General features: G+C 40.1%; 1 protein-coding gene across 4 annotated transcripts in view; it reads left to right on the top strand.

The window, feature by feature from the left end:
• LPXN (leupaxin) overlaps positions 1-14,848 on the top strand; it is a 63,634-nt gene that overhangs the window by 37,764 nt on the left and 11,022 nt on the right. For all 4 annotated transcript variants that reach the window (XM_023540550.2, XM_010600905.3, XM_064288031.1 and 1 more), the window contains 4 exons: positions 3,170-3,269; positions 6,876-7,043; positions 8,114-8,287; positions 8,406-8,487. In XM_023540550.2, coding sequence (XP_023396318.1) covers positions 3,170-3,269; positions 6,876-7,043; positions 8,114-8,287; positions 8,406-8,487 — 524 coding nt within the window. The remainder of the gene's footprint in view (positions 1-3,169; positions 3,270-6,875; positions 7,044-8,113; positions 8,288-8,405; positions 8,488-14,848) is intronic.

The raw sequence follows: 14,848 nt of genomic DNA on the forward strand, positions 1-14,848 counted from the left end.
ACTTCCAGACCCATTGCTGTGGAGTCCCACTCATAGGGACCCTAGAGGACAGAGTTTCCAAGGCTGTAGATCTTTACAGAAGCAGACTGCTACATCTTTCTCCCACAGAGAGGCTGGTTTGAACAGCCAACCTTTCGGTTAGCAGCTGAGCACTTAACCACTGTGCCAGTAGGGCTCCTTGGAAACTTCCAAGAGGGACTAATTCAGTCACTTACATGCCCGATCATTTTTGTTCCCAGATTAAAAAAATAATAATAGTAAAATCTTGGCTGTGGCAGAGGACCAGACTAAGTCTTAAATTTTAAAAGGAGAAAATATCTATTGTTCTCCTACATTTTTCCTGGGGGTTAAATACTCACAAATAGGTATGTCAGCAGTGGGACAGGTACCCAAAAGACAGTCTTTTTTTTTTTTTTCTTAAGAGAGAAAGATGTCCGTTGTCCTTCTACTTTTTTTCTGGTTGGTAAACACACAAAAATAAGTAAAGCAAGTTTTCATTTTGAAAATATATCTACTGAAAACCAAACCAAACTAAACCTGTTGCCGCTGAGTGAGTTCTGACTCATAGTGACCCTATTTACTGAAAGATATAGAGTTTTATTTATGGCTGTGTGTGTGTGTGTGTTTGTGTGTGAGAGAGAAAATGTGTTTGGTATGTCTTCTGGAATAGCGTTGAAGACCAGCAATGATAGTAGAACTCTTGTTCTGCTCATTTCTGCTTAGAAATGTGCTTAATATTTGACTTTTAAATATGAGGCTTGCAATAGATTTCTTGTGGACACCTTTTATCAAGTTGTGGCTTTCTTTTTTTTTCCTTAGATCTTCAACAACAGTAATTGTGGTTGAGTTTGAGTTTCAACAGCTTTTTTTTAGCACCTAAACCCTGGTGACATAGCAGTTAAGAGCTATGGCTGCTAACCAAAAGTTTGGCAGTTCAAATCCACCAGCTACTTCTTGGAAACCCTACCAGGGCAGTTCTACTCTGTCCTGTAGGGTTGCTATGAATTGAAATTGACTTGATGGCAACAGTTTTTTTTTTTTTTTATTGTTATGTTTGGAGGCTTGGTGGCACAGTGGTCAAGAGCCTGGATGCTAACCAAAAGGTTGGCAGTTCGAATCTACCAGCCACTCCTTGGAATCCCTGTGGGTCGGTTCTACTCTGTCCTATAGGGTCACTGTGAGTCAGAATGGACTATCTGATGGCAATGGGATTTTTTCTTTTATCGTTATGTTTAGAAAATTTTTCTATTATTTGGTAGTGTAATGAATTACGTTAATCCTTGCCCTAATATGGATGTCTGGAATAAATATTATCTGGCTACGCTGTATAATTTTTTAAAACACATTTCTGTTGTTTTTATTTAAGCTTTCCATACACATGCACACACATCTGTTGTTCTGTCTTTGTCCAGTTTTAGTGCCAAGTTTCTGCTAGGTTCATAGAATGACTTGGGTAATTTTCCATATTTTTCTATATACTCAAATAGTTGATAAAACAGCTTTTTGTTTTTTTTACGTTTCATTAATTTATGTTATATTTCTTCTGTTTAATTATTTAGTTGTTTTTGGGTTTTTTTTGAGATTTTTGCATTGGATGTTTTGTTTTTGATCTTTCTTATTTTTCAGTAATTGTACTTAGGACTGTGTATATTTTCCTTTCAATGCCATTTTGCCTTCAACTCCAAGGGGTGTATGTATGTGTTTCATTGCTATTTCTAAATAGTCTGAAAATTCCATTAATTTTGTTTTTTCATCATGCCAAGAGCTACTTAGAAGCACTTTATTTTTTCTTAAGTGGATAGATTTTTTTTTTTTTAATGGTTGATTTGCACTTTTATTCACTGCTAGCAAAGAATATTACTTGTATGATTTACTTAGAATTTATGAAGATTGATTTGGTGTCCTCAAACATGATGAATCTTTCTAGTGATTGCACAGGTATTTGAATACAACCTGTATTTTCTTTTTTTGGATCCAAAGTTTTATTTATTAATAATTTATTTACAATCATATGATATGGGTATAAAACCAACATCATGTACATTACCTAAATCTATATTAGGGGTCTGTAAAACTTTTCTGTAAAGGGCCAGATAGTAGATATTTTAGGCTTTATGGGCCAACGGGTCTGTGTTGAATCTACTCAGCTCTACAGGAAGCAGCTGTAGATAACATGCAAATGTAAATAACCTTTAGATAACATGGCTGGATTTGGCCCAGACTCCTTAGGTTGCTGATGCCTACTCTCTATTCTTATCTTTTATCTTTGTCTGGCTGTAACTGAGAGAAGACATAATTCTTTATAATAATAGCAAAAAAATGCTATTCAAATGAAAAATACAGGGCCATGGTCTTAAAGCTCTGTTCAGGGGTCTCTTTGTACCAAGTTGTTGGGGGAGTGTCTTAGTCAGTTAGTTTTTCTGTAACGGAAATACCACAAGTGGATGCCTTTAAAAAAGAAAAATTTATTCTCTCACTGTCTAGTAAGCTACAAGTCCAAATTCAGGGTGTCAGCTCCAGGCGCAGGCTTCCTTTCTCTGTTGGCCTTCTCATCAATCTTCCCCCAGACTAGGAGCTTCTCAGGCGCAGGGACCCTGAGTCCGAAGGATGCGCTCTGCTCTGGGCACTGCTTTCTTGATGGTATGAGGTCCCCAACTCTGCTCTCTTCCCTTTCCTTTTTCTCTCTTGAGAGATAAAAGGTGGTGCAGGTCACGCCCTAAGGAAACTGCTTTGTATTGGATCAGGGATGTGACCTGAGTAAGGGTGGTGTTACAATCCCACAGTAATCCTCTAACATAAAATTACAATCACAAAAAGGAGGACAACCACACAATACTGGGTATCATGGCCTAACCAAGTGGACACATATTTTTGGGGGACACAGCTCAATCCATGACAGGGAGAATGGCCTACCAGGTACATGGCCAACCCTTTCCTTTATGCACATGAGATCAAGGTCAGTTTTTGACATGATCAGAGAAAGAAATAGAGACAAGAGGCAGAGAGACCTTGTTCAGATTTTTAGTCTAGTTTACCCATTTTAAAAATACCCTCTGTCGTTGGTTTTAGACTCAGTATCTAAGGAAGAAAAAGCATTTTTTGGTATTTTATGTGTGATTTAGCATTTGAATTTTGAGGCCTTGGTGTGATTTTTTGTTCTTCCCTGTAGCAAGCTCCAAAAGCCAAAGAAATCACCACCACCTCCTAAAACCGCAGCAGCTGCTCAATTGGATGAGCTCATGGCCCACCTGTGTGAAATGCAGCCCGAGGTGAGTACAGTCCCTGTGGTAAAACTTCCAGGACCCAGAATAGCATTGGCTTATTTCCTGTAGGAAGTCTTCTATGTTGTCATTCATTTTTCTAGACTAAGTATAATACAGTGGATGAGCTTAACTTTGTGCTGTGTATTATCTAGACACGAAAGGTTAAATATGATAGCCCTAATCTCAAGGAGCTTGGAGTGTGCATGGTAAAATAAGGCATATATTTCTGCAATATTTATAGAATAAAAGACAAGTGGTTTGCTAAAATATGTGGAGCATACATTAGGGATGTAGAGGGACCATGGAGATTTTATCAGAGAGGGGGAATGGGACCCGGGGTGGATAGGTAGGGTTTGAATGTAAAGAGATGGAAGGGGAGGCTTTTTTATTTGGAGTGAGCCCTGAAAGCATAGGCAAAAAAGGCCAGGTATAATGTGGAAGGACTATTAAGGAGACCTGCCTAGCAGGCTAGAGGCGACCAGTGCGCAAACTGAGATAGAGCAAGGGAAGGTCAAGTGTCTCTGAAAGGATGAGGAGTCCTAAGCTTCATATTGAGATAATACCCTCTTCCTTGTTCTACCCTCAAAATCATAAGTGGCAAGCTCATGTGGCCTGGCAGGGAATGTAAATCTGAGAAGTAGGCTTAAGGATTTATTAAGGAAAATACAGCTGGGCGTTCTTAAACGAAAGAAGTTCTAAATCTGGTTCGAGGATTTGATATATACACATGAAGTGACAATGAAATAATTTGAAGGCTGTGTATAACAATATGGGTGATGAGGGGGCAGTGATCTTATCTTTCTGGCTCATCTTTGGACTGCACAGAGCCTGGCACATAATAGCACATCTCTACTAAAGGGACAAATGAATAAACATCACGAACAAGTTTTCATTAATGACTGATGTTCTTTGATGGGCTAATGTCAACAATAAGCTGGGTGGATTGGCTCATTGTACGGTATATCTGAAAATGATAGAAATAAAACAACATTAGGAGTTTTAGTTGTGTTTTTGAATCAATTTAGCATTGGTCTTGATTTATTTAAAATTTTAATTAAAAATATCTGTTTATTTTCTGAAAAGTCCATACATTCGCATTGTACAAGAATCAAAAGTACAAAAAGTATGTTGTTGTTGTTTGCCATCGAGTTGATTCTGACTCAAAGAGACCCTATAGGACAGAGTAGAACTGCCACATAGGGTTTCCAAATCTTTAATCTTTATAGGAACAGGTCTCCAGGTGTTTTCTTTTATGGGGCTGCTGGGTGGGTTTGAACTACAGATCTTATGGTTACTGGCCCAGAGTTTAACCGTTGTGCCATCAGGGCTCCTATCATCTCTGTCCCTCAGCCATCCAGCCTCCTTCTCCACCTCACCCTGCCCTCCTGCCCCGAGGTAGTCAATGTTACCTGTTTCTTACATATCTGTCTAGAAGTATTTTGGAATGTACGAGCAAATAGATATAGATACAGATATAAATATAGATGTAGATATAGCTATAGGTGTATTTTTATGTTTTTACTTAGTTCTCATACTTAATATCGGTCATCCTGTCAGGCCTTTCAGATATTAGCCTTTTAAACATTAACCTGTTAATGTTAATTGCCATTTTATAAGAGAGGAGGAAGGAATTCTGTCAGATGATGAAAGTTTCTTGAAGAGAAGTGAGCATTTTGGATTAAAGAGATAATGTGAGGTTATTCCAGGCATTAAAATTAGGATAAGGAGAAGCCTGGAGAGAGACAGTAACACATTGCATTCAGGACACTGTAGGGAGCCTGGCTGGGCTTAAATAACTGAGGCCTTTTACTGAGTAATAAAAGATGAGATGGAGAAGGTAAAGGAAGGCAGTGGACTGGAGACTTTGAACACCTGGCTGATGAGTGCAGATTTGAAGCAGAGTAGTAGGCAGATGGTAGCAGTAGCCCAGTTGGAAAGGAGTGGAGAGAGACAGAATCAGGACATGAGGCAATGAAGGATAAGCTAGGCATCTTTTTTGTAATTTGAGACCTTTCCTTTGACTAGTTTTTAATAACTGTTTTGGAGTTGGGTTTAAATAAATCCAATCCATCAGCAAATTTTATCTGACCACTTCTCACCACCTTCTCTCTTAACACTGGCCGAAGTCATCATTTCTGGTGTAAACTGTTAGCCTCCCTCCTAGTCTGCTTTCACTCTTGCTTGTGCGCCCTTAATTCTCTGCTCAGCTACCACAAGGATCTTATCAATCAGATTCCTTCGCTCTTATCCTTGAAATACTCATTACACTTAGAATATAACCAAGCTTTTACTACAAAGGACCTTGTGAACTTTGGCTCTCTCTCCATCATCTTCTCCTGCCACACGCCGTCTCACTCTCTGCTCTTGCTCCACTGACCTTTATACTCTTCTTCCAATGCGCCAAATTGTTTCCTTCCTCAAGGCCTTCTCTCCCACCTGCAATGCTCCTCCTGTAAGTATCAGTCAGTATTTCTGGGTCCTCAAGTGTATCACTCAAATATCTGCTCAAATATCACCTCTTTGGAGAAACCTTCTCTTAACACCCTCATCTAAGTCAACACTTCTTCACTATCCCACCCTCTGTCACTTCTGTCTCCATATACAACTTATAACTCATCTCTTCCTGACGTTAAATCATATATTTATTTGTTTGTTTATTGCCTATCACGCCATAGAATGTAAATTCCGTGAGGGTAAGTAAATACTCAGGAAACCATGGTGGTGTAGTGGTTAAGTGCTATGATGGCTGCTAACCAAAGGGTCGGTAGTTTGAATCGCCAGGCGCTCCTTGGAAACTCTATGGGGGGCAGTTCTACTCTGTCCTATAGGGTCGCTATGAGTTGGAATCAACTCAACGGCACTGGGTTTGGTTTTGGTTTGTAAGTAGATACTCAGTCTTTCTTGTGCACTGCTCTGCACTAAGTGCTTACAACAGTGATTGACACAAATTGTATACTCAATATCAGTCACAGAAGAAGTAAAACCAGAATGGCTCCTTAGAAGCAAGGATGGAGAGATTTTGGCTCAATTTGTACATATTATCAGGAAAGATGAATTACTAGAAAAGGACATTGCGTCAGTGAAAACGAGGGAAACCCTCGATGAGATAGATTGACACTATAGCCAAAAGAATTGACTGAAACACAACAGTGATCATGAAGATGGTGCAGGACCCAGACAGTGTTATATATAAGGTCACTATGAGTCAGAGCCAACTCGATGACACCTAACAACAATAACAACAACAATAAAACCAGATGCTCAATAAATATTGCAGAATAAATGAATAAAAGGATGATATGACTAGTTGTTGATTGTAAGAGCCAGAAAGAGTATCATCTTTATACATTCAATTTTCTACAGTTAGAAAAGATTTACAAATGGAGGAAGACTAATCAGATTTTATTCAACTCAAGGATCTAAGAATGAAAGGGACATGAAAGCATTTTTATTGGAGTTAAAATGTTGGATTCTTTCAGTGTCTTGGAAGAGGTAAAGGAAAGGCTAAGTGATTAATCAGTGTAGGTGAGCTTATCGAGTCATGTAGAAGATGTCAATGATGGTAAAGTTACACAAGGCTGATCCTTTTCGTTGTTCTTTCCTTGGTATCAGGTTGTAGTAAAAGCAGATGTGGGCAAGAAGCACTTATCAGACAAGCAGGATCACAAGGCCTCCCTGGACTCCATGCTAGGGGGTTTGGAGCAGGACTTGCAGGACCTTGGGATTGCCACAGTGCCCAAGGGTCACTGTGCTTCCTGCCAGAAACCAATTGCTGGAAAGGTGGGATGGGCCAAGATGGTCCTACAGCCATTTATGTCTGTGTGTATGTCTGTCTCTGTCCTCCCAAGGATTGCTCTTTCTCCTCGTATTCTAAGACATTTCAGTTATTGCTAGTTACTATGAGTTGTTGTTCCGACTCATGGTGACTCCATGTATGTAGAGTAGAACTGCTCCATAGGGTTTTCATGGCTGTAATCTTAACGGAAACAGATCACCATTTTAGTTAATAGTTAATAATTACTGATCACTGGTAGTGCTCAAGGCATAAGCTACTGCTACAAGCATTCGCTCTTTCAGTGGTCACTTCAGTATGTCAAGGGAAACTCTATTATTCTTCCCTTTGTAAAGATAAGGAAACCGAGGGCTCAGAGACATTAACTGACTTGCCTAAGGTCTAGTAAGAGGTAGAGGTGAGATTTGAACTCACGAGAGTCTGACTCCCGAGTTTGAGCTCTTAAACGTTTTTCTGTACTGCCTTTATTGAGAGGAGCAAAAAAAAAAAAAACAAAAAAAAAACTTTTTTTTTTTTTTTTTGTTATTGTTCCTTCTGTCCAAACATTCCCTGTCTAAATGAATTGATTACAATTTTTAGATGAGCTCAGTTACAAATCATATCCACAAAATTCTGCTCTGAATCGTCCTTTACCAAAGCCATGATAAAGGGTCTTGAGTCTTGACTTTGCATGGGGCTTGAAATGAGTGTTCAGACCAGAAGAATAAAAACTGTCATTAGGCCTTTTCCTCTTCCAGGGGCTCCTTCAATGCCAGGGCTGTAGTCACCTTGTCAATCACCACCAGGCTGTCTGCTGTTTCTACCACCCTCTGGGGAGACAGACTGGTAACCAACATTCATAAGCTTTTTGTCAGCATGATCAGTCAGGAAAGTGGGCACCCTTTTGCCATCTATAAAACACGGACAACAGTCTTAGGTAGAACCTAGGTGTTGCATAGTTCCAGGGAGTGCCATTTACACAGAATACAGTGTGAATTTTACCTTCTGGAGTTGTGCAGGCTATAGGGCCTAGAGCACCTTACTGGGCGTCCATGCCTGGCTTTATTTCATTCCCCAGGTGATCCATGCTCTAGGGCAAGCATGGCATCCAGAGCACTTTGTCTGCACTCACTGCAAAGGAGAAATCAGCTCCAGCCCCTTTTTTGAGCGGGGTGGCTTGGCTTACTGCTCCAAGGATTACCACCACCTTTTTTCTCCACGCTGTGCCTACTGTGCTGCTCCCATCCTGGATGTAAGTAAAGCCCCTCTCCCCAATCTGCTTTCATGCAGCTTTGAATTACTCATTCAGAACGGGGGTTGTGCTTTTGCTCTGCAAAATTCTGATATCTTTCTATGTGCTCCTTTTCCAGAAAGTGCTGACGGCAATGAACCAGACCTGGCACCCAGAGCACTTCTTCTGCTCTCACTGTGGAGAGGTGTTTGGAACAGAAGGTACAACCAGGGTGCTGCATCCCAAAGCCCAGGGGTTGCTTACAAGAAGACTGGTAGAACTTTTCCTTGTATTCTGCTGCCCGATCTGTGTGGTGTTCATGGTTCCTACACTACCGTCCAAGTGCTCATTTTAGTGCTAGATGCCCTCTCTCCCCACCTTCCCCCAACTTCATAATTTTTGTTTAAATTGAATTTTTTAGTAGGAGAAATAGTACAGGGATGTGGGGATGGGGAGGAGAAGACACTACTAGACAATAGATAAGTGGTAGCTTTGGTAAAGGGTAAGACAGTACACAATTCTGGGGGAAGTCAGCACTTTGACCAAGGCAAGGTCATGAAGCTTCACAGACACACCCAAACTCCCTGAGGGACTGAATTACAGGGCTGAGGGCTAGGGACCATGGTCTTGGGGGACATCTAGCTCAATTGGCATAACATAGTTTATAAAGAAGATGTTCTACACCCTACTTTGGTGAGTAGCATCTGGGGTCTTAAAAGCTTGTGAGTGGCCATCTAAGATGTTGCACTGATCCCACTATATCTGGAGCAAGGGAGAATGAATAAAACCAAAGACACAGGGGAAAGTCCAAAGGACTAATGGACCACAACTGCCACAACCTCTACCAGACTGAGTTCAGCAAAACTAGATGGTGCCCAGCTACCATCACCAACTATTCTGACAGGGATCACAATAGAGGGTCCCAAACAGAGCTGGAGAAAAGTGTAGAACAGAATTCTAACTCACAAAAAAAGATCAGACTTAATGATCTGACAGAGATTAGAAAAACCCAGAGAGTATGGTCCCTGGACACCATTTTAACTCGGTACTGAAGTCGCTTCTGAGGTTCACCTTTCAGCCAAAGATTAGGCAGGCTCATAAAACAAAACAAGATTAAATGGGCATACCAGGTCAGGGGCAAGGACTAGAAGGCAGGAGGGGACAGGAAAGGTGTTAATGGGGAATCCAAGGTCAAGAGATGGAGAGTGTTGACATGTCATGGGGTCGGCAACCAATGTCACAAAACAATATGCATATTAATCGTTTAATGAGAAACTAAATTGCTGTGTAAACCTTCATCTAAAGTACAATTAAAAAAAAAAAGAAATACTATGAAACTCAACTATTACTTCAAAATTAATAAGGAAAAAGAGCAGATGCCTGCTTTTCCCTTCCCTACCCTTAAATCCAGTCTTCCTCTCAAAATTCTTTTAGCTGATCCTTCTGTTACTTTTTGTTATTTACTTGTGTTTTAAATAATATATTTATATTGCTATAACTTGAATTTTTTTTCACTTGTAACTCTTGTATATTGACTTTCTACAAGGGAAGATGGGATTTAGAAATGTTATTATTGCTCCATCTCACCTCCAACGCATCCCTCTTCACCATTCCCCATTCTCTCAACAGGTAATAATGTCAGACTTCCAGGTTAGATTAGTATTCAGTGGGTACATATCATTGGCAGTCATGTACATATTGCTCACAGTTGAGCTATGTAGCAAAGCATGATTATAGTGGAGCATGGCTTTTGGATCAGACCGCCTGGTTCATATTTGGGCTGTGACTTTTATTAGCTGTACGATGTTGTTCAAGCCATTAACCTCACTGTGCCTCACTTACCTCATCAGTAAAAATAACTCCCAGAAGAGATGTTATGGGACATTATAGGGATTTTAAGAGACAATACCAGTTTAGTATTTAAAACAGTACCCGGCACACGGAGGTATAACGGGTCATCATCAAGTCGATTCTGACTTATGGTGACCCCATGTGTTTTTTTTTTTGCTTTTTTTTTTAGAGTAGAACCGCTCCATAGGGTTTTTTTGGCTGTGCTCTTTACAGAAGCAGATTGCCATACCTTTCTTCCATAGTGTCGCTGAGTTGATTCAAAAAACCAACCTTTAGGTTAGTAAAAAAAAACTTTTTTCTTTCTTTTTTTTTTTTTTTTATGAGCCACCCAGGGACTTTATAGTAATGACTGATGATTAAAAAAAAAAAAAAAATTTTTTTTGTAATTATTATTATCACGGTGGTCATTTTGTATAAATTTTTTTTTTTTTTTGGAGTTAATGTTTGGATCCCTTTTCCATTAATTTAGATTTCATTGTGTTGTTGTTGTTGCTGTTAGGTGCCGTAAAGTCGGCTCCGACTCACAGTGACCCCATGCACAACAGAACGAAACACTGCCCGGTCCTAAGCCATCCTTACAATCGTTGTTATGCTTGAACTCATTGTTGCAGCCGCTGTATCAATCCACCTTGTTGAGGATCTTCCTCTTTTCTGCTGACCCTGTACTCTGCCAAGCGTAATGTCCTTTTCCAGGGACTCATCCCTCCTGACAACATGTCCAAAGTATGTAAGACGCAGTCTCGCCATCCTTGCCTCTAAGGAGCATTCTAGCTGTACTTCTTCTAAGACAGATTTGTTCGTTCTTTTGGCAGTCCATGGTATATTAAATATTCTTCACCAACACCACAATTCAAAGTGTCAATTCTTCTTTGGTCTTCCTTATTCATTGTCCAGCTTTCATATGCATATGATGTGATTGAAAATACCATGGCTTGGGTCACTAGTTTTTTTTTTGGGTCAGGCGCACCTTAGTCTTCAGGGTGACATCTTTGCTCTTCGACACTTTGAAGAGGTCCTTTGCAGCAGATTCACCCAATGCACTGAGTCTTTTGATTTCTTGACTGCTGCTTCCATGGATGTTGATTGTGGATCCAAGTAAAATGAAATCCTTGACAACTTCAGTCTTTTCTCCGTTTATCGTGATGTTGCTCATCAGTCCAGTTGTGAGGATTTTTGTTTTCTTTATGTTGAGATGCAATCCATACTGAAGGCTGTGGTCTTTGATCTTCATTAGTAAGTGCTTCAAGTCCTCTTCACTTTCAGCAACCAAGGTTGTGTCATCTGCATAACACACGTTGTTAATGAGTCTTCCTCCAAACCTGATGCCCCATTCTTCTTCATATAGTCCAGCTTCTCGGATTGTTTCCTCAGCATACAGATTGAATAGGTATAGTGAAAGAGTACAACCCTGGCGCACACCTTTCCTGACTTTAAACCAATCAGTATCCCCTTGTTCTATCCAAACAACTGCCTCTTGATCTATGTAAAGGTCCCTCATGAGCACAATTAAGTGTTCTGGAATTCCCATTCTTTGCAGTGTTATCCATAGTTTTTTATGATCCACGCAGTTGAATGCCTTTGCACAGTCAATAAAACACAGGTAAACCTCCTTCTGGTATTCTCTGCTTTCAGCCAGGATCCATCTGACATCTGCAATGATATCCCTGATTCCACATCCTCATCTGGAACCAGCCTGAATATCTGGTAGTTCCCTGTCGATATACTGCTGCAGCCATTTTTGAATGATCTTCAGCAGAATTTTGCTTATGTGTGATATTAATGAGATTGTTCTCTAATTTCCACATTTGGTTGGATCACCTTTCTTGGGAATAGGCATAAATATGGATCTCTTCCAATCAGTTGTCCAGGAAGCTGTCTTCCATATTTCTTGGCATAGACGAGTGAGCACTTCTAGCGCTGCATCTGTTTGCTGCAAACGTGTCTGTCAGTTTGTTGTACTGTGGGGGCTTGTGTGTTGCTGTGATGCTGGAAGCCATGCCACTGGTATTCAAATACCAGCAGGGTCACCCATGGAGAACAGGTTTCAGCTGAGCTTCCAGACTAAGACAGACTAGGAAGAAGAACCTGGCAGTCTACTTCTGAAAAGCATTAGCCAGTGAAAACATTATGAATAGCAGCGGAACATTGTAGATTTCATTGTACTTACCACTAATTTATTTGATGGAATTGTGAAATCCTTCTCAAAATGGTCAACCACATCTGATACTTTGTCAGTTCCACTGTTTTTTTTTTGGAACCATTCCTCCAGGAGACCTTTTGTTTCAATGTTCTTCAGGCCTGCTGAGAAGTAACTATTCTGGGTTGTTATCCTAGGAATTCCTTTCACTATTCTCCTATTTAGACCTCTTGTTTCCTGGATCCCATATCTTTTAATACATGCATGTTATCTTCTACATTTTTGTGGAATGCATACTCCAGTAGCTTCCTGAGAAAAAATGAATAGGAGGTGAAATTTTTGAGACCTTGATCGCCTGAAAATATTTTTATCCTATTATCCTGTGATTAAGTTGCCTGGGCATAGAATTCTAGATAGAAACTATTTTTCTTCGTAAGCCTAAAGACATTACTTCTAGCTTCTGTGGTTGAGAAGTTTTGTTTTATTCTTACTCCTGATCCTTTCTATGTGACCTGTTTTTCCCTCTTTGCAAGTTTTTTTTTTTTTTTTTCCTTCTGTTTACTGCATTTTCTTAATTTTTTTCTGGCTCCTTTCTTTTATGTTTGTTTTGAATAAATATGACTCATGCATGGAATCAAAAAGCTTCTTTATTTTTTCTTTTTCTATCCTTTTAAATTAATTTAGTGAGAAGGTTTTCTCCTAAATAAAAACTTAGGTAGTCTCATGTGTTTTCTGATTACCCTTAATAAAAAGTTTTAAATAGAAAATCAGTTCAAGTTAAAAAACACAAAAGCTACGTCTTTAGGCAATTCAGTCTATGTAATCGCTAAAGCTTATTATTTAAAGTGACAGCCAGGTCTTCTGCCCTAATGGGGCCTTCAAGCTGCAGGAGGCCAGGGGAGGGTAGTGTGGCCTTTCCTTCCTCCTTGCCTGCCTTCTTTGGCATACATCACCCTCACCCCTTTTGTTGACCTTGATTTCTGACCCCCCAGAATTGAAGCATGGGGGAGGAAGGAGATGAGAATGCAGGGCAAGGAAGTCCTGACTTGTCTAGCCCTCTCCTAAGTTGGCTTTGTGTTCCCTGGGCCTGGCAGATGTTGACTTCTAACATTTTTTTCTTGGATGCTTTGTGCATTTGGTACAGGCTCCATCGTGAACTCTTGAGTGCTCTTTACATGTCTCGGCTAGCTGTTCTTCTCTCAGCACACTTTTTTGACAATCCGCTCTGCACAGATTGTTTTTCTTGGGGTTCTCATTTTTCCCTCCAGCTGATCCCTTAAAAATAATTAAAATACTTCCAGTCCATCTCTTTCTCTCTCATGTCCATATGTGGACCATGGAAAATTTGCACCTTTCCTTCTCAGTCAATGGAGTTATAGTTAATTTTGAATTGCATCTCTCTATTCTGCTGTCAGAGGCCACATCAGCCAGATTCTCACCTACGGAATTTTTTCAGGGAAAAGTCAGATACCATCAACTGTGTCCCACTAATGGGGGATACATATCTAGCTCCCTGAGTGGTCCCATTGAAGCCTGTCTCTTGACTGGAGGTGACACAGGAACCATACCCCACCCCTCCCGGTAGTAATGATGGGGCACCTTCCCTATCATATAACACAGTTTTCTCCAAAGAAATACCTCTCAGTTTACCTTTTCTTTTTACTCATTTTATGTCCTCAGTGTGGATGAGGAGTTCAAAAATTACACAAACAGTCCCTTGGCTGTCTATTTTGGGGGATGTCTTGCAGCTCAGTTTGGAATTTGGTATCTGTTATGTCTTGATACCTTACATCTTGTTACACTGGCCTTTGTCAAAGGCTGCCAAAGGTGGTGTCTTGGCCCCAAGTTGTTTATTTAGACTAGAAAGTCAAAGAGTTAGGATTTAAACTCAGGTCTCATTTCTCCAAGTTCCATGTTCTTTCTACCACATCACAGCTGCCCTTTGACTGAGACTCAGTTCTGCTTCTGCTGTTGGATTTCCTTACTTCGTTGGTACCATCACGTTATGCTTTATTTGGCAGCAAACCTGGAGGCAGTGGCAGGGACATAATCCACTAGCAAAGTGTCTTGTAGTAATTTGCTGGTTCAGTGAAGCTTGCTCGATGCTTTTCACAAATCATTATGTATTTTATTTCTAGACTGCACTCTAGTTAAGCAGCATTTTCCATTGAGACTCAATCTAAGTCTTATTAAAATGTGTCATGGTAAATTTATGTTGTATGGATAGCCACAGAAGTCTGAGAGTTAGTTGAGTAGAACAGTCAGCAAGTGAATACTGCCCATGAATGATTATGTGGGCATTGTCTGAGAGTAAAATAACGCAATACAGACACATTTCAAGGAGAGACATCAGTTAGATACAAAAGAAAAATATTTATAGGATGACCAGAAAGCACCGTGGAGGGAACTAGTTCTCATTGTGCTTGACTTGGGCTCCTACTAAAACAGCAAGGCTTCTCGCATACTGGTTTGGGTCGTTTATGACTTTACGTAAATAGGAAGCCACATTTATACAATGTGACACCTGACAAAAAGGGCCATTTATTAATCAACAGCTCGTCTTGGTTTGAATTTCTGTTTTGACTGTTGGCTTT

This window comes from Loxodonta africana, chromosome 7, assembly GCF_030014295.1.
Source record: "Loxodonta africana isolate mLoxAfr1 chromosome 7, mLoxAfr1.hap2, whole genome shotgun sequence".
Classification (NCBI taxonomy): domain Eukaryota; kingdom Metazoa; phylum Chordata; class Mammalia; order Proboscidea; family Elephantidae; genus Loxodonta; species Loxodonta africana.